Source organism: Microcaecilia unicolor, chromosome 2 (genome assembly GCF_901765095.1).
Source record: "Microcaecilia unicolor chromosome 2, aMicUni1.1, whole genome shotgun sequence".
NCBI lineage: Eukaryota > Metazoa > Chordata > Amphibia > Gymnophiona > Siphonopidae > Microcaecilia > Microcaecilia unicolor.
This window is the reverse complement of record NC_044032.1, coordinates 464570157-464590858: the sequence shown is the minus strand read 5'-3', so window position 1 is coordinate 464590858 and position 20702 is coordinate 464570157. Positions and strand designations below refer to the sequence as shown.

General features: G+C 41.7%; 1 protein-coding gene across 2 annotated transcripts in view; it reads right to left on the bottom strand.

Annotated features, from left to right (window-relative positions):
* SLC4A11 (solute carrier family 4 member 11) overlaps nucleotides 1-20702 on the bottom strand; it is a 357901-nt gene that overhangs the window by 163498 nt on the left and 173701 nt on the right. For both annotated transcript variants that reach the window (XM_030190992.1, XM_030190993.1), the window contains exons 5-6: nucleotides 10574-10805; nucleotides 3594-3675 (exon numbers count right to left, since the gene is read on the bottom strand). In XM_030190992.1, coding sequence (XP_030046852.1) covers nucleotides 3594-3675; nucleotides 10574-10805 — 314 coding nt within the window. The remainder of the gene's footprint in view (nucleotides 1-3593; nucleotides 3676-10573; nucleotides 10806-20702) is intronic.

Below are 20702 nucleotides of genomic sequence, written 5' to 3'. Positions count from 1 at the left end.
CACCTTTTTAGCTGTGTTGGATTTATAACTCACCAGCACATTTGCTTGAGTAACAGTCATTTTCAAAATGTAAACTAAAAGTAAAGTGGATTGAATTGTAGAGCAATAAAGTTGATGAGATTAAAATGAAGCGTTAACAATAGCTGCATTCATTGTAGTTGTGGTACTTTCACTTTTTACTCAGAAAGTATTATATTAAGCAATAATTTTTAAAATTTCACTTCAGTAAATTTTTTAAATGTGTTTCTCACTCTTTTCCCTTACTCTGGCCCAATTTATAAAGGGAATATACCTTTACGGGAAAATATTTTCCCAGCCAAGGTTTACATCATTTTAGTGGCACACACAGATTTATTAAAACTTCATTGAGCCAGGGCTTTACATGAAGGATTAAGCAACTGTCCGTAAACCCATATTTCCCCCGCAAAAATGAAGAAAATAAAAATTGCAATCTCATTACTTAATTGGTGGACTTACAACCTCGGTTTATAAAATGTGACAAATACTTGTGGAAGCTGCGAAAATGCCATTTTCAGGTGGAAAGTCCCTAGTTCATGCCGTTCAGTTTTTCAACATGTATATTTGTAAAATGGCTACTTCCATTGCATGTGCAGCAAACAAATGTACACTCCTACAGGTATTTTAAAAAAGGCAAAGCTTTTTCTAAAATACCACTAGAATTGAGCATGTGTCGACCTGGATGTCAATTCCAAACTCTATGTTCTATGTAAAATGGGCCTTCACATCTGCTCTTACCATTTTGATACATTTTGCACTGTGGTTATCAGTGTCCTACTGACTATCCTGCATAACTTTGGGACACTGCCACTAACACAGATATTCAAGGCGGGTTGCAGGACATGGCCTAGCATTGAATAGCCATGTATAAATTATCTGGCAGCGGTCAGTATTTATAAACACACTCACCGCCACTGGCTCAATATGGGAGAGGCATGGCCATGTCGAATAGTTACCCATGTAACTTATAGAATAATATAAATTATGCAAGTAGTTTGCCACACTTAGGTGTGCTCCATTTAAGTAGGTTACTACAGCCAGAATTCTGCGCCAAAAATTTTAAAATTCTGTGCAACAAATTTCAAGATTCTACGCACAGTGCATAAGTAATGCCACACTGGGAAAAGACCAAGGGTCCATAGAGCCCAGCATCCTATCCACGACAGCGGCCAATCCAGGCCAAGGGCACCTGGCAAGCTTCCCAAACGTACAAACATTCGATACATGTTATTCCTGGAATTCTGGATTTTTCCCAAGTCCATTTAGTAGCGGTTTATGGGCTTGTCCTTTAGGAAACCGTCTAACCCCTTTTTAAACTCTGCCAAGCTAACCGCCTTCACCAAGTTCTCTGGCAACGGATTCCAGAGTTGAATAATGCGTTGGGTGAAGAAAACGTTTCTCCGATTTGTTTTAAATTTACTACACTGTGTTTCATCACAGTGTTTTCACATTTTTTTGCAGCTCCCTTCCCTCCCATCCACAGCATCCCCCTTTTTTGCAGTCACTTCCCTCCTACAGCATTTTTTTTTAATTTACTTTTTACATCTCCTCCCCTCCTGCCACCCCCTGCACTCACCTGTGGGGTAGGGGAGGAGGAGCTGCAGCAGGAGAACTTCTTCAGGGGCAAGAAAGAACCTCACTCTTTCCTGCCTCACTGCCATCGCTCTCTTGCTGGTGCTGTGCTTTTTCCAAATGGCCTCTGAGACTTCAAATGGTAATCTCACAAGATTGCCGCCTGAAGTCTCGACAGCCATTTTGAAAAAGCATGGCACCAGCGAGAGCAGTGGCAACAGGGCAGGAAAGAGTGGGGTTCTTTTTTGCCCCCCAAAGAGACCACTAGACCACCAGAGTGTTCGGTGCTCAGATAGGGCAGCCAGACGGCGAGCGGCATTCTGCGGAGAAATGGCAAATTCTGTGCTCCCCATTCGCGCAGAATTCTGGCAGGAGTAGTAGGTGCAGCAAAATATAAGGGGCTCTTTTAATAAAGGGTTGGTGTGTGGCAATGGGCTTGCCGTACATCAATCCAGAACAACAGTCAGGCTGTTTTTGTAGCGCCAGTGCTTTCCACTGGGTTAGCATGGAAGCCCTTACTGCCACATCAATGGGTGGCAGTAAGTGCTTCCCCCACCCCCGAAATGCCCGCGCGGCAAGTGGTTCATTTACCACACAGCCATTTCTTTTTGAGAGAAAAAAAAAAAAAAAAGACAGCCTTTTACCTGCTGTGGTAAAAGAGGGTCTCAGCACACGTCAAAAACATGTGCTGTTGCTAGCACAGGCCCCCATTTACCACAGCTTAGTAAAAGGACCCCCAAACATGCCCATGTCGATTTACACTAGCATTGTATAATGGTATCTTGGCACCCAGATGCTGTTATAGAATTAGCACTCAGTGCGCTGCATCCAGGCGCCAGTTATACACTTGCCCCCATTAAGCAGATTGGGACAAACATCTAAGGAGGTCTTTTACTAAGGTGCGCTCACGTTTTTAGCGTACGCTCAAATTGGGCACGTGCTAAATGTTAGAAACGCCCATAGGAATGCATTGGCATCTCTAACATTTGGCGAGCGCTAAAAACATGAGCGCCTTAGTAAAAGACCCCCTAAATTTGTCATCACACAATAGTGGAATCTAGTGACTGAATTTAGTGTTTACTACGTATCCCCTGCATTAACTAGGCTGAGCTGTTTAGGAGAAAAGACAAAATATGAGGAACACCCCAAATAGTTGTGAATAAAGGCTCATGGCACCACAAGCCAAGACACTACTTTTAACTAAAACTGAATTATGGAAAAGGAAAAAAGAAACAAAAAATCTCAGGTGTGGTACTAAGTAGCCTAGTGGTTGGAGTAGACATTTCTTCTGACCTTGTGCATGTCATTTCAACCTCCACTGCCTCAAGTACAGAGTTAAATTTACTAAAATGTGTTACTGTGTGTTAACACTCATTAATGTGCATTATTTACCACAGGTCCTAGCACACTTTAGTTAATTTAGCCCTTAAATTGCAAGCCCTCTTACTGTAACTCACATTAAGCTCAGATATTAAAAGATAAATAATTAAGGGAAGATGCTATCAATGCGGGCTTTCATTAAGACGTGTCATTTTACTGTTAACCCCGGTTATTAGAACAAGTGCAAGTATGCTTAAAGCAGATGCGAGAAGGCCCTTCCTCCTCCACACAGAGCATAGGATTAAAGCAGATTATGAATAGAAAGAGTCTAGACACTTGACAAAGCTAGCTTGCCAAAAAAATATAGTATTGTTCTATTAGCATGTAGAGTCCATGAATTGGATTACAAGTTTCAAGATCAATTACCTGACTGGATAACTGAGTGAATATCCTGTGCTAAAGTAAAATGTGCAACTGATACTAGTGAACAGAAAACATCAACATAAATGTCAAGTACACATAACTAAAGGACAGTTTACATACACTAAAGGTTTTCTTTATTGACTATCAGATTCTTTTTACAAAGCTAGCTATTTATCAATATAAAAGTCACATGTGTAAAATATTTTTAAATTTCTCTTGAAATGTTTAAAATACAGAAAGTTTTAGAAGGTTTCACTTACATGATACAGAGCCAGGACTGCTGATATTGCACTCCCATAGCAGTTGCTGTGACCCCCTGAATTGTATCTGATAGGAGGTGAACTGGAAAACAAATTTAGTAAAAAGAAAAATATATATATCAAGACAATTTAAGAGTTTACTTGACTTTAAAAATGTATGCAATCCCAGTTTCATGAAAAACAATTACTTACCTGTAAGAGATGGTCTCTGTGGACAGGAAGATTAATCAGGCACACAAGTGGGCGACATCATCTGTGGTGCCAGGATGGAACAGCTCGCCCAGAACCGACAACTAGTGTAAAGTTTTGATCACACATAGCCCCTTCCATATGCAGTGCTCTCTCTTCGCTTAGTTTAAAACTCATGACCCACTCTTAGGTGGATAGGATTGCGTGCATGATTAATCTTCCTGTCTACAGAGACCACACGTTACAGGTAAGCAACTTTGCTTTCTCTGTCAACAATCAGGTTTGAATCAGGCACACAAGTGGACGGACTGAAGCTCAGGGTTACTTCATTCTTCCAGGTAAATTTCTCAGGGTTGAGGAGTAACACATTCACAGGATAATATATGTTGAATAAATCACAAGACAGATTGCTCTGTTCTGCTTGACTGAATGAACTGTTGCCAACTGGAGTGGTCCAAGCAGTAGAGTGAAGAGAAGTTATGAAGCGAGAGCCAAGTAGCTGCCTTGCAGATACTCTTTAACAGAACAGTTTCTTAAACAGCTACAGTGACACTAATGACTCTGATTTAATGAGGCTGGACTGTATTGGTTAGAAGGATACCAGACAGATGAATACAGAATACTAGTGTATGCTTTGCCACAGGAGTACCAAGTCTGTTGTGGGTCAGAAAAGATGAAAAGCTCTGTAGACCTTCTAATGGACTCTTCTTTTAAGTAGAAGAGCCCATCTACAGTCCAGAGTATGGAGGGTTTTCTCATGCTTGTGTTTATCTGGTTTAGGATAGAAGATAGATGGTACTATTTCTTCATTACAGAAAGAGAGTAATTATATTTGACAGGAATACAGGGCAATTATGTAGAACTACTTTGATGATGATGTAACTGGGTATAAGCTCAAAAGTGACATTCTTCTAGACAAAGAATTTTCCTAGAGGTCTCACAATTACAAAATAAAAGAGTTAAAAGTGGGATTTGAACCAGGGTCCTTCATTTAAAGTCCACTGCACTAACCACTAGGCTACCCCTCTGCTCTGCCTGGCTGTCTTTGTCGCCATTTTTCTCAAAATTATGCCAGACAGATGTCTCTGTCCCTGTTTTTTTTGTCATGTTGGACGTTTCATTCTGGAAAATGGCTATTCATTTTGGATATTCTGAGCACAAAAACATCCACCTCACAGCCATTTTCGAACAGAAAATCTAGACTTTTTTCTGTTTGACAATAGCTGTGAGATAGACCTTCTTGGACATTATTAGCAGGATGTCCCAATTCTGACTTGGATGTTTTTTTGAAAATGCTTCTCTATGTGTCTTTATAAAATAGGGCCAAAATAGACATCTTTCTGCTCATTTAACCTATGCCCCCTTATAAAATGACCCTTTATTTGGGGGGGGGGGAGCGCATAACAGTAGAATTTTATAGAGAGTGTTTATATGAAAAAAAAAAAACCACCTCTTTTGTAACGGCAACTTAAGTGTAAACATGCCTTTATGAAAAAGGGATCCAGAACTATCTCAATAGTGCACAACTTCTCATGCACATACCTATTCTGAAGGAGATGTAAGCATATGCTTGTATTCTATGCATGAATTTGTATGCTGTATATAATGAATGTACACATCTGCCCCTACTGAACCCAAAATGTTTATGATCTATTAGATTTTGCTACATCGCCTATTAGGAGCAGCACAGCGGTTTACAGGCTTAATGCTACCCTATGAATGCCTACTCATCACTGTACTTACACAAACAGATTCGGCTGTGGAATTTTATAAGTGCCACTTTCATGTGTAAAAACCACAGAAGTGGAAAGAACATCAATGTCCCACGAGGAGTGGGAACAGAATCAGGCTCTTCAAAACAGACCAAAGACACTCAAAATGGATTACAAATTTTAATAGAGGATGACAACACGGTACCATATTTCGGTACTGAAAGTGCCTTCTTCAGGAGTCTTTACAAAGACCGTTGAAAGGTGTTACGAGTAATATCACTTCTGAACGCCGCAAGGTACCGTGTTGAGTCATCCTCTATTAAAATTTGTAATCCATTTTGAGTGTCTTTGGTCTGTTTTGAAGAGCCTGATTCTGTTCCCATTCCTTGCTTTCCTCCATTTTCATGTGCAAACCATGCTTTACAGCATTAGTCCCAGAAAGTCTCCGATTAAAGGAAAACATTAAACAGCCTTGAATTCAATGTCATTCTTTTCATAAAACAACTGCCCAAGTCATAGTCTGAATAAGGCATTACTGAAAATAAAAGGCAGACTATGGGACCCTTTTACTGAGCTGTAGTAAGCACTAATGCGTGCTTACTGCAGACTAAAAACCACTACCGTGGGGCATGCTCAGATGTCCAGAAGAGTTTTTGGATTGGCATGTACTTCTCACATGCTAAAAAATAGATTTTTTTTTTAAAGCACTGATGGCGGAGAGTAGGCGTGTACTGCGCTAATTGGTTAGCACAGCTACAATCGCTGCAGGCTAACCGATTAGCATGTGGCTAGCGCATGAGCCCTTACCGTCCTCGGAAAACACCAAACCAGTAAGGTTTTCAGGATACTCACAATGAATATGCATGAGATACATCTGAATGCCCTACCTCCATGGTATGCAAATGTATCTCATGCATATTCATTGTGGTATCCAGAAACACTGACTGGCTAGGGATGTCCCAAAGAGTGGGTTGGGAAATTCTGGCCTAGAAAATAGGTGTCAGTAAGTGCTCATGTGCTAACGGGAAAATTAGCACGTATCAATCAATGGTATTATGGAATACTGGCATTAGCGCATGGGAAAGAACCGAGCTGGGGATAGCGCTGGCCATTTTTTTGCGCAGCTTAGTAAAAGGGCCCCTATATTAGATCTGTATTGAATTAAGCAGCTTGCTCTAGATCATAGTTCATAACTTTCTGCTCAGGTGCAGCTAAAATGTGGTAACACACCAATAACAGAAAGAAAAAAGAACCAAGGGCTATCTTGGTGACTCACAGTCAGACCTTCTGCTCCTCGAGCTCACTGGGGCAGGGAATATTCCAGAAGCAATATTTACAGCATTAGATGGAAAGAGAATTAGTCATCATTAAATGGGTAGATTAAGGCTCATGATTGGAGGAACCCTAGTGTGTAGCTCTCAGATACTGTGGATAAAGGCTCAGTGACAGATATCAGCACTGATTCTGACTGAACTTGAGGCCCAAAGAAGCACATGGAAACTACTGGGCAAAAATTATAAACTAAAATGAAGACAAAAGGAAAAAAATACTGCATGAAGGACTCAATTTTATAAATGATGCCCAAATTTGGGCACCAAATAAAATGCATGTTAAGTGCTATTCTAGAAACGGTGCTCCAGGTTTGGCATCCACTTAGTGCTGGGATCTGCACCCAATTTTGGGCAAAGGGATTTACACCAACTGAACCCTGATGTAAATCCCCTTGCCTAAATTAGGCACAGACCCCTGAAATTCTATAACACTGTGTGCAAATCCTAGAAACACCCATAAACCTCTCATGGCCATGCCCCCTTTTCAGATCTGTGCGGCAATACTTACGCCCACATCTTTACAGAATACAAACTATAAAGATGCGTATGTTAATTCCAATTATTGCCGATTATTGATTGTTCAGGCCCAATTATTGGCTCTACTTGGCTCGTTAAATTGCACACACAATTTTGAGCACTATATATAGAAATGGGGGGGGGGGGGGGGGGGATTAATAATCTAATCCAGTGTTCTTCAATGCAAAGCCTGGGGGCCAATGGCAGCTCCTGGAAACCCATTGCCTTTCTAGGTTTTTTTTTCCCTTCTATTCTGCTTCTTTACTCAGACTCAGGACAGAACGGGGAAAGTGGAGGGTGGGGAGGAAGGGAGGGAGAAGAGCTGCATGCTTGAAGGACAAGGCATTTCTCAGTAGACAAAAGACAATACATTTGGAAATTGTCACAACCTTGAGGATATCCCTCCCCCCCAAAGAAGTCTAAAGGTGGGCTGGTGGGGGTGGATGTCATTGACATGCACTGGTCAGAAGTGTCATGGCCCTGCATGGGAAGATATATGGCGGCTCTCCTTTAAGCTCATTAGAATCCAAAGTGGCCACAGTTCAAAAATAAATGAAGACCACTGATCTAATCTATACCCTTGAATGACAACAGAAATAGGCTTTGTGTTTCAAAGAGTGAATTTATTCTGCTAAGGTAGCTAAAAACATTTTACTGCAGTATGTATGTGTTCCTGTCATCATTACTTCATCTACCACCATTCAGGGGCTCTAAAGACTTTCTACAACAAAGCCTTGGTCATCCTTTTGCTGTGAGTGTCTTCACCTCACACAGACCAAAAAAGAATTACAAAGTTTCAAAGACTGCAAGTTGCCTTGCAAATATTCATAAAATAAGGATAAACAGCAGAGTGAAGCTCTATCTTGCAACACCAATGACATTTTCAAATCTACAGGACCCTCACACACCACCAGAATCTTATGCTTCATGCACAAAACATTCAATTAAATAAATCCTACTCCAAATCTGTGCAGACGACATATGCACAAATATAGCACCTAAAAAGGACTAGCATCCTTTGTTACAATGCAGTTATACACTGCCCTCTTTCCGCAACTACACTGTATAAGGTAAATCCATGAGAATCATCTGTACAACCTAATAAAAAACAGTGAACGAAAAGTAGTGTTTACGCCACTAGGATTTTAGCCCCATCAAAACAACCTGGAAGAAAATCGGATTCACAGAAGCTTTGCTCATTAAGCCTAGTAATTCGTTTAAGGACACTACTGCACATTAAACGGACAATTTTCGAAAGCATGTCTTCATATAAAACAGGGATTGAAGTTTGGGAAATGGTTTTTTTTGTAATTGCCTACCCATATGAAACTGAAGGCTGGGAAACAAAACAGTTTTCTACTGAGACAGACTTCCAGCAGAGGTTATAAACTCCAAACACTGGCAGATAAGGACTCTGAGAAGAGGTTGTGAGTTCAAGGGTGGGGTTGATTATACTTCCCTGAACTTGACAATGCAACTTGAGACTTCTACTGAGAAACCAGCAATAGGGCCACATTGGTGACATCCTTTTTGTTGGCTTCAGATACAGATAATACATTGAAGTTATTTTTTTCTAGCGAGGTCATATCATTTTCATGGACATACGTTTTTTTTTTGTCTTTCATGATCAGGAAATAATTTCTTAAGCTTCGAACTAGGGCACTGGCCCTAGGGGTAAATCTCTCTTTGAAATGTTTTGCCAAGTAACAGAGTTGAGATATGCATTTCTTGATCCACTGCATTTGGAATTGGTGTTTAAGTGAGAAAAAAGAAGCACTTCTAGCAAAGAGTGAGAGTTTTTTTAATGATAGTGGGGTGATTAGGGGTATTAAGAAAATTGATTATTCCTTAATATGTTACTTTAATTAGGCTCTTTCCCAATTTATAAGGAACATAAGGGGGAAGTTATATTACACACTAATAGGGGAGGCAGTCCTGTGTGGGGGGTTATGCCTTATACACAGACTATTGCAATTTCAAAAATGTGTGTATATATTTACATAAGTGAAGTACCTGCAAAATCGCAGGCACAAATTTGTGCAGGTACTTTCCCAGAGTCAATTTTCAGAGGGAAAATCTTGCTTTGAAAACGGATGTAAAGTCTGTGGGCAACAAATACCTACAGACTTTGAACTTATATGTAGACTCTTAAAAATCAGTTCTATAAGTAGCGCCTAAGACACCAACTGCGCACCAAAATTTATAGAATACAAGCACATATGTGAGGGATTGGTGCCTTTAATTGGTGATTAAGCACATATATGTGCTAGGCACTATTCAATAAAATTGGCATGTTAGTCGCAGGGCGCATAACAGCAAATGGGATGTAAGGGTGAGTGGAGTGTGGGTGTGCCACGGGAGTTCTGCCCAGCAATGCATGCACTGCAAGGCACACTTAAGCACGCCAGCTTATGCCTGCCATTGACCTGACGAAAGCTGTTGTGCTTAAACTTTAGCACCTCAAAGCAGCTTTGCGCTATATTTCTGTTATGTATTAGACATGCCCTAAATGCCATTACAGAATTTCAGGGATCCTTTTACCAAGCTGCGGTAAAAAGGGCCCTGTGCTAGCGTCGGGGGCTGTTTTTGCCACGCACTGCAGCCCCCTTTACTGCAGCGGGTAAAAGGGCCAAAAAATGGCATGGCCATGTGGTAAGATTTCACCTACCGCATGGCCATGCAGGGAGAGAACTTAACGCCAACCACTGAGGTGGCGTTAAGGGCTCCTGCGCTAACTCGACAGTAGCCAGATAGTGCGCTGAACTGCCCGATTACCACAGGGATAGCGACACACTAAGTAGCTAGCTATTTTCCCTAGGGCGGCAAATAGCGCACGCCGAGGTTGGAACTACTGCCGGCGCTCACATTGGGCCGGCAGTAGTTCAAACGTACAGTGCGGTAAGCCCGCATTGGGTATACTGCCGCTCTGTAAAAGGGCCTCAAAGTTAAGTGTACTCCTTTGTTGTGCCTGCATTTAGGTGCCACTTTATAGAATTTCCCCCTTAAAGTTTTCACTTATTTATCTCTGACAAGATCACACAAAAAACCAAAGTAGGTAAGAGACGACAAACACAATTCTTAACAAAACACTAGAATGATCAAGGATTATGCTCTTGATCAACACCAAATTGAAAAAAAAAACCCTTTAGTACACCTATTTCACCCTTTCCCTCAGTGCCTGGAGAAAGATTAGAAAGCATTTGGATAAAGCCTTAATTCAGTTGTGGATTACCATTCCCTTCTCTGGGCGTCCCTGAATCAGTGAATAAAGTGCTCATGATTTTCTCAAAGTTGCAGGTTGGCTCTGCATTATCTGAATCTTCAGCAAAACGTTTCAGCATCTCTCGCAGAACGTCATCCAGGGAGGTCGCCGTTTCATCCAGTATTATGATGGCTCTTGCCAGGAATCCATCAAGATCACGGTGTGCTCTCACTTCTTCCTCAAAATTCTTTAATTTTAGGTACTGCACTCAGGAAAAACAAAAAGCAGCATATAAGCAGTCACATCCTCAAGCATCCTAAAACTACACATAATACCAGCACTATGATTTGATATTCGACCTCTTGCTATCGACCAAGTAAACTGATCAGTAAGGGGGGAGGGGTGTATTGTATCCCTTATATGTTACACCTAGCTTTCAGCTGGAACCAGGGGCATAGCCAGACCTGACATTTGGGGGGGGGGGGGGGCACTAGGCCTATAGGTGTGAATAGTGCTTGGTATACTCCTAAATAATGCCTTAGAGTGCACTTGATAATGGATTCCTAAGTAAACAGTCTGTCCTGCATCAACATAAATTAGATGCACACTTAAGGAAACACTGAAGACACTGACATTTTTAAATGAAGCTGTATTATCCCAAACCTTAAACTTTGCCATTATAGTAGACTTGAATCTACATACATCACAGTACCCTGGAAAATAATTACTGCAGTGGTGCATATTCCTCAAATTTGCTGTTTAACAAATATAAAATGCCTTAATAAGCTGTATTAATAAAATAAGTCTTCTTGTTCCTTCCTCTGGTTCTACTGCTTTCTCTCCCTGGAGTTCCTGACAGTGTTCCTACTCATGCACCCAAAGGTTCTATAATCCTTTCAAGAAAGCCAGTTAATCATTTAACTTATTAGTGGAACATAACCACAGAGGCATGGTCGCATTTTCAATATGGTAATACTAGAGAGGGGATAGGGAAAAACACTAGCTAAGGAACAGGTTATTTTGAGTTAGTTGTACATTTGAAAATACAGTGGAACAGAATAATAGAATTCAATTATATCATGGGAGCAAGTAGATGGATACGTCTGAAACATTTAACAAGGTTGAGATTAGCATATATGCCCAACTGAGCATTTAAAAGCCTGCCTAATGATGTCACATGTTCAGAAATCATAGCCATATGTATAATCATGCACACACCAGAACAGGCATCCATACACACACTACAAAGTAAACAACAGTTTCTACAGAGCATATCTAAACCTTAACTTTATTTTCTCCTTTCCATCTTCCAAACTCCTAGACAGCAGATGTCCAGATCAGTAGGACCCAAAGCAGTCCCAAGGCAAGTAAAGTAAGAAGCAACACCGTTTATACCTAATTGGCAACCACCCTTAGGATTCACCTTTGGGTTTAAAAAGCAAAACCAAATGCATGTAAGGACTGGATAAATGAATTAAAACAAAGTTTAAAGCAAATGACCTTAATATGTAATACTTGGTAGCAATAATGAAACAGTGATGGAAATTTCACATAGCAAGCAGCCTGAGCCAACAGATTTATTTTCCATTGAACATAAATTAACTATGTATGAACATAATTAACTATGTATGAACTTGGCAGCTAATAGTGTGCTGAACTGGCCAATACTGGCACATTTTAGACTGAATCTGGACAGTTCTGCATGAAGGAAACCCTTCCCTCATTATTCTATACCTTCCTCTGTGAAAGAATAGTACTTTTAAAAAGGCAAGTGCGTTTTTATTGTATACCACTGCAATCCACAAAACAAAAGGAGCAAGTTCCCACATGCCATCTTTTTCTTTTGATGTAGGCACAGGAAAAAAAAAAGATGTTAAATGCTCCGAGGTCTCAACCTAATTAATGTTTTTTTTTTAACTGTACTTATAAATAGTAAGTCTGATTGTTAAGCACCTGATATTCAGTGTCTGTTTTGGTGGCCCTTTACTAGGTGAAAACATCAGCATACAGTGAGTCCCAATAACTAGCCTCTCCAAATTGCACAATAATTACAATTAGAACCAATTGCTAATCTAACTGATGAAACCAATACTTCCTCTGTGTACATCCATATGCTGCACAAGCTGGCATGTTGGAAAATATAAACGAGATCAAATAAGAATGCCACCAACAATAAAGAATGACAACATGGATAGAGATGTTCTTAGATTTGCTTGCTTTGTGTGGGGTAACGGGGATGATGGGTGCATGGAAGAGAGGGAAAGGGAAACTAACCTCATGGGCTTCAGCTGTCTACCACCTTGGTCAGCTCTCTCCTACTCGCTCCCTTAGTTCCAGCTCCCAGCACCACTGCCTTCTTCATTTTCCAGCCAACTGACACCATGATGGAGGTAAGCACATAGCCTTAGGTGGCACCCAGAAGCTCTCCCTCTGTAACAGCGTCCCGTCTATGCAGGACAGGAAACTGCAGCAGAGGGAAAGCTTCCGGGCCACCAAACGCAGTGTGCCTACCTCATTGACGCTGCCAGCGACCTAGAAAATTAAAGACGGCAACGCTGCTGGGAGCTGAAAGGGAATAGGAGAGAGCTGACCAAGGCAGTTAGATTGAGAACAGGAGACAGCATGACGGTTGAAGCAGGGAGTGGGAGAGCAACCAGTAGTGCCCAAAACCCAGGCACTTGACAGGCTACCAGGTTTTTTGGGGGGGGGAGGTGCTGGGCCACCAAGGCCCCCATAGCTACGCCACTGGGTGGAAGATTACATGCATGATTAGATTTTAACAAGAAAAAAGCACTTTTAATTATAAAGAACTTAAGAAAAGTTTATTTCCGGGTTCTTACGTATCATGTGGATGCGCCTTTGCTCACTGTTTGAGACACTAAGAACAATTCCGATCAGTTTACCAGTTTCTTTTGATAGAAAATGTGTAAAATACTCCACATCGGACCTGCTACAGTATACAGATACACAGCATACAGTGGCTTATGTCAGCAAAAATAAAAAACAGGACACTGAACTGGGTGCTTATAGCTGGGTTTTTATTTTGTGTTAGACGCTAGAATGATACTTGCCTCCTTAGTTCAAAGATTTATTATGATTTGATCTTCTTGATACCTTAAGGGGGGTAATGTTATAAAGGGCTGTACACGCTGAACAAGCCTTATATAAACTGAATTGCCACTTCTGCACCTTTATGAGCATGACAAGATTGTGCAGGCACTCCTGGGAGTGTCATTTGAGTTAAATGGAAGAGTTACAACGTATGCATGCGTTTTATAAAACAAAATTTGTGTATATTTACACTAATTTCAGAGCAGGTGTGTGATGGCATTTGCATGCTGTTAGGGCTGCTGTGGGAGCCTATTTGAATAAAGGTGCATAGGCAGCTATGTTTTTGCTAATTGAAGATGTTTCTTGTTTTATATTGGTATGTATGTTTTTATGGAAACCGCCTAGTTTATAGGCAGGTTAGAAGTGTTTAAAATAAATAAATAAGGAATACAGTCCTGCAGCATCAGAAGTTTGAGCTCGCCATGGCTGCAAAAAGTCGGATGATAGTATCTAAGAAAAAAATTTGGTCTATTTTGGACAACTACCTCCAAACTATTCAGGCCACACCTTAAACCAGTACAAAGGACTTATTTGTTAAACACCTGGATGCTTTCCCCTCCTTTTTTCTCTTCTTTCCTTTCTCTTTTTTCCTTTCCCACCTGTTGTGTTTCTTGCTTCCTATGTTTTTCCATCATTGTTTTCCTGTTATTTGTATTCTTGGAAATTAATAAAATATTTGGAAATAGGATAGATAGATAAATAAATAAATAAATAAAGATCACATAGATGCTTTATCATAAAACTAGTAAAAAAGCCCCGTTTCTGATGCAAATGAAACGGGGGCTAGCAATGTTTTCTTCTGTGTGCATGTGGGAGTGTGTGTGTCCCTGCCCTCTGCCATCTCTCCCCTCCCCCCTCTGAGTCCTTCAGTAAAAAAGCCCTGTTTCTGATGCAAATGAAACGGGGGCTAGCAATGTTTTCTTCTGTGTGCATGTGGGAGTGTGTGTGTCCCTGCCCTCTGGCCTCTTTCCCCTCCCCCCTCTGAATCCTTCACTGTTACAGAGCCAGTGATTTGATTTCGTGCTCTGCTGTTTTCCTTCACTGACTGTTTGTGTTACAGAGAGGGCGGGGCAGACACTCATGGGGAAACCGGATATCTCTCCCCCTTCACACTTCCGTCTGGAGGCTTCATAGAATGTTGGTGTTGCCTTTTATATAGAGAGATTGGGCCCCAAGTGTATTTTAGTTTTTTTTTTAACGTTTCAACATATCTTATATCCAGCTATTCTCCCATTAGGGCAACATATGCCACAAGATTTTTTTTTTTTTTTTAAAGGGAGCATTTCTATAGATAAGTTGTGGTGTGTTTTAAAAGTGAATATTTGTGAGCATTTTCTAGGTTAATATCTCACAAAATACTGAATTCTTTGGAGGGGGGCAAAGCACGAATGTGATAGCATTAATAACATTTAAGTATACTGTATACACACGAAATAAAAGATTAGATTACAGTCTCACAAATTCTTCCAGCTCACACTGGAAAACTGCCCCTCCATGCAGATCCTAAATCAAAAGTCCTATCACAATGATGCTGAAACCTTTAATTATCATTATACCTCGAGGTGATCATTCCAAGACCCTGCTCTCAATGAGTCACTGCATAGATGAAATTTATTACAGGAATGAAGTACTGAACTGTATTCCCCATTTCCTTCAAGATATCCGTAACAACTGGGGAAAACAAATGTAAGGCCAATGGAGCTAAATCAGAGCAAGCCCAAACGATTTTCTGTGGTGCAATTGTGTGGAAAACTAAGCCTTTTTCACTGCTTTGGTCATTACATCTAGTGGCAAGCTTTATAAGAGTTTCTAAAAGGATGCCAAGAATGTATTCTTGTAAGCTGCATTTTAAATCTTTGATATATTACAACAGGGCGACAAAGGAGAATACAGAGGGCAAAGTTTGAGCTATGTGCTTTATCATGCAAGTCACGTGTGCTGTCCTCATAAATTTTTATGAGGTATATACTACTACTGGGATGTCACCAATAATTATACTCAATACTGTTCATCTCATTTATATTTTGACATAATTCTGGTAATAACTTATTTGGCAGGAAGCAAGAGAGAAGGAAAGAACAACACAGGTGAGGAAGCTACAAGGCAGAAGAGAGGAGAGGAGAGAGCTGGCTGCAAAAATTTAGACTCCTGAATATACAGACATACTAAGACAAATAGATTCTTTTGGGCCATAGCCAAGGTAATATTTTCTGTTAATTTCTTTGTCAAAAATTTTGGTGCATCTTAAGTCTGATAAATCTAGTAAATGGAATGAGGTATAGCCTCAAAATGTACTGAGCAGCAGGACTGACCCAAGTCACACAATTAAAACCACTGCAACCAATGAGTAATAAAACTGATGGTACAGTAATTTGCTGTGTTCCTTACTAATGGCATGTCAGATCTGTTTCCCTGATCTAACATACCATGGAACTGCCCTCCACAGTACTATCGAAAATGAGGTCAACTGATAAATTACTAATATTCATTATAAGGTCAATATTAAAATGGTTTGTCTGACTAACCTTTGCAGTTAGGGGTATAATTATCAACATGGGCTGCTGTTAAGATATCCTTTCACCACTAACTTGTGCTATTTTAGCACAGGTTCCATTTTATGCAATGAGACCTAACTACTAATAACTGGGGTTAACAGTAAATTAACCCTAACAGCAGCCCACATTGATGACTTCTCCCCTTATTCAAGCAATCCCATGTAGTTTAAATTCCCCTCCCCACCCCCAACTTACCACCTTACTGGCAAGTCAAATCATTGCCTATACAGAATTTAGACAGAAAAAGCCAGGTGATTAGTTTCCAGGATAACACTAACTGGATAAACAGTCGTCTAGTCCTGCAGGAATTCTGCATGACTTTGGAGCACAGAGTTCCCAAGCAGCGCATAATTCAACATTTTTGCGCAGAACCTGTGCTCTGAGGGGAGCCAGCTAACTGCCCCCTTCCTCTTCCCCAGTGCTGATTGGCTGGTTCCCCCATTGCTCCCCGAGCCTCGGTGGACCCTCCACAGGCCTACCTGAGCATGCCCTGGAGGTCTAGTGGCCTCTTTGGGGGCAGGAAAGAACTCCACTGTTTCCTGCCTGCTGCCGCCACTCTCTGGCTGGGACTGCCAAGACTTCAAGCGGTAATCTCATGAGATTGCTGCAGGAAGTCTCTGTGGCCATTTGGAAAAAGCAGCGACACTGGCCCAGAGCAGCAGTAGCAGACAGGAGACAAAGGGGTTCTTTCCTGTCCCAAAGATATATTCCCAATGCAGCTCCTCCTCCTCCTCATGGGTGAGTGCAGAGGCAGCTAAAAAAAAATAAAAGGATAGTGTGTAGGTGTGAGAAGGGGGCTGTAAAAAAAGAAAAAGTGGATGCTATGTGGGGGTGCAGGGAGGGAGAGAGGAGAGGGAAGCTGCAAAAAAAAAAGGGTGAATGCTGTGGATGGAAGAGAGGGGAGGGAAGCTGCAAAAAAAAGGTGGATGCTGTATGGGTGGCACGGAGGGTTGCGGAAAAAAAATATTTATTTATTTTAAACACTTCTAACCCACCTCTAAACTTGGCGGATTCTATAAAAACACACATACCAATATAAACAAATATCCTAAATTAACAAAAATATAACACAAAGTGCTGCTGTCATAATTTCCAAAGCTGTACTACATAACAAAAGGCTTGAACAAAAAATTGTGTTTTTAGTAGTTTCTTAAATTGCTGGAAACTAGAACTTAAGCGAAGCTGACCTGGCAAGGCATTCCACAATAACGTTCCCGCTATAGAGAAAGTTGAGACCTGAGTAAAGACATAATGTACTAAAGATACCAATTGCAAACTAGGGCATTTGGAGAAATCTGATCTTAAAGACCTTCCCGATATAAAAACTTGACCAAAATACCATGGCATTTTACCAGATATCACTTGGTGAATATGGTGTGTAGGTGCACAGAGGAGGGCTGTAAAAAAAGGTGGATGCTATGGGTACTGGGAGGCAGGCTGGGAAAAATATGGATGTATCTATGTATAGTGCGAAGGGCCTGTAATATTGATTCAATTATTACAAATAAACTTGCAAAAATGTTTGAGCGCAGAATCTTGATTTTTTGTGTGTGTATGTGTGTGTGTGTGTGTGTGTGTGTGTGCAGAATTCCAGCAGCAGTAGCTGCCTTTTGTAACTGGATAACTTTATCCAGATATGCTCAGCAACCTATGTATCAAAGTAAGTGCCACTGAATATCTGGATTAAGGTACCCAAATAACTTTCATGTTCAGGGAAGTTTTGAATATGGACCTCAGTAAATATGAATTCGTCAAGAAAAGTGAAAAGTTTATTATTTTTTTTTATTATTTATAAGATTTCCCAATTTCTTATAAGCATATCACTTGTTACAGAAAAACAGCATAATATAAATATTAAAGAAATAAGCAAAAAGAAAAATTGTACATGCTTTCTTAGACCTCAACTAGAGGGGGGAGTCACAATTTAGTGGCGTTATATACAGGTGAATAACACAAATATACATAATGCGGTTTGTGTGTGTAATTCGTCACAGATCATTTATCCAATTCTACATTAAACTGTTTCATATCCAGAAAGGATTTTAGCTGTTCTGAGTCATAAAATACATACTTTATCCCACTAAACCTAAGCATTTGCAAGGGTACACTAACAAAAATGAGTGAAAAGTTTATTTTTAGCTACCTGAAAAGAAAGAAACATACAACTAACCAGACTTAGATTATACAGAATACGCTATACAGATAATTACAATTAAATATATATTAATACATATAGAATAAGAAAATAAAAAGCAAAAACCCATCCCTTATTGCTAAGGTAAAATTAGTCCTTATCTGATAATTTTCTTTCCATTAGTCCCAACAGATCAATCCAGAGACTTGTGGGTTTTGTCCCTCTACCCGCAGGTGGAGATATTGAGAACTTCAGAGGCTTGCTATATGTGGTCACGTGCAGCAGCCTGAACCTCAGTATTGTTGATACCAAAGCAGAGGAAGAAAAATGAAAAACTACCACAGAATATTCCTCTCCTGCCTCTACAAAGGCCATGGAGGCCCCTGAACCGCTTCTGCAGGAGAAAGCACATAAGGCACTTGATACTAGCATAAAGAAGTTTTGTTTTTTTTGGAACTCAACGTGTCACAACAGAATGGGCCACCTGCAGGAACAAGAACACAAAAAAGGGTGGCCCTCTGGATTGATCTGTTGGGACTAATGGAAAGAAAATTATTAGTTAAGGACTAATTTTACCTTCCATAAAATTCCACAGATCAATCCAGAGACTTGTGGGATGTACCAAAGCAGTCCTCAAATGGGGCAGGCCAATGACACCCCAGCGTCCAGAACCAAAGCTCCAAAAGCCGCATCCTTAAGTGCCAATACATCAATCCTGTAATGTTTTGAGAACACACGCACCGACGACCAAGTGGCCACCCTATAAATCTCATCCAACAAAATGAAATGGTACTCGGTAAAGAAGTAGCCTGTGCTCTGGTGGAATGTGCTTTCAGCTGAGATGGAGGCAACAATTCCCCAGGCCCGGCACTGGGGTGTCTCTGTCTCTGTTCTGCTCCTGACGGACCTCGAGTGATTGGGACCCAAAAGGAGCAGGAGAGAGAAAACTCAGTGTCAGGCCCCCCTTCAGCGCTACTCTTCATTTGCTTCTACCGCTGTGCTGATCGGCTGCTTTTCCCCCTCAGGCGCATGCTCATTTTTGAAACTGAGCATGCACGATGAGAGAAAAAAGCGGCCGCAGGGGCAGGGCAGGCATGGAGTGAAGAGCAGCACCAGATTCTTCCACTGGCGGGGCCTCAGGATCCCCGCCAGTCCAAAGGTACCTCAGTTGCAGCAGCGGTGATCCTGGGGGAATGGGGGGGGGGGGGGGGGGTGGGAGAGGCGACGATCAGGAGGGGGGCGGTGGCAATCATTGGAGGGGGGGGGGGGGGTGGCTGCAGTGGCAGCGGCCCTGCCCCGGGCCCAGCTCAGTCTCTCAGCGGCCCTGCTTTGAGCCACCGGGCCACCGTGGCTTTCGAAGCCATGTCACCTTTCCTGCGATCTGCATGAAGAACAAAAAGATGATCAGATGGCCACCAAAGAGACTATTTTGAGCATGAGATCTTTTACTGACAGAGTCCAATGGCTCAAAGGGAGGCCTCTGCAGAGCACACAGCACCAGATTGAGATTTCAAGATGGAAGAACGGGCAGACGTGGCAGCTGGAGATGGCTTACCTCACGGAAGAAGCGCACTATGTCTGAGTGGGAATCCAGAGAAGCACCCTGTAGACGGCCCCAGAAGCATGCCAATGTGGCTACAACCTTCAGCGAGGCCAGGGCAAGGACATGTCCAGACCATCCTGAAAAAAGGTTAGGATAGAGGTCACTGAGGCCGAAGGAGCTGAACGTCCTACCGCCGAGCACCCAGACTCAAAATGTACACCAGACCCGCACATAGGTCATGGAAGAGGATCGCTTCCTCGCCTATAGCATAGTAATAACCTTGTCCGTAAAACCTTTTCTTCTTAAGCGAGCCCTCTCAAGAGTCAAATGGGGATGAATCCTCCATGGCCATGTGACCTTGCATTAGCAGCCCATGCAGAGGCTGATCGATCAGCAGGCAGATTAAGTCTGCGTACCATGGACACCTGGGCCAATCCAGGGCTACCAAGATCACCTGCCCCGGGTGCTCGGCAATGCGCCCACAACTTGTCCCACCATAGGCCATGGTGGGAAGGCATAGAGAAGAGTGATGTGGGCCAAGGTTGGAAGTGCATTGATCCCTTCGGATCCAACATCTCTGCCTCTGATGAAGAAGTGGGGGAACCTCCGGTGGCAAGATGGCGATCTAACGCATACACGAGACGCTCCTGCTGCCTTGAAATAATATTTCCTAAAAAAAAGTTTGGTTACTTACAATGCCTCACACCAAAAGAAAGGCGATTACCAGGGGTCAACTGCCGGTGGCCAGGACATCGTCTCCGCGGCAGCAAACACTGGAGCGCTTCGTAGTAAACCAATCTCGCGAAGTTGGAGAGG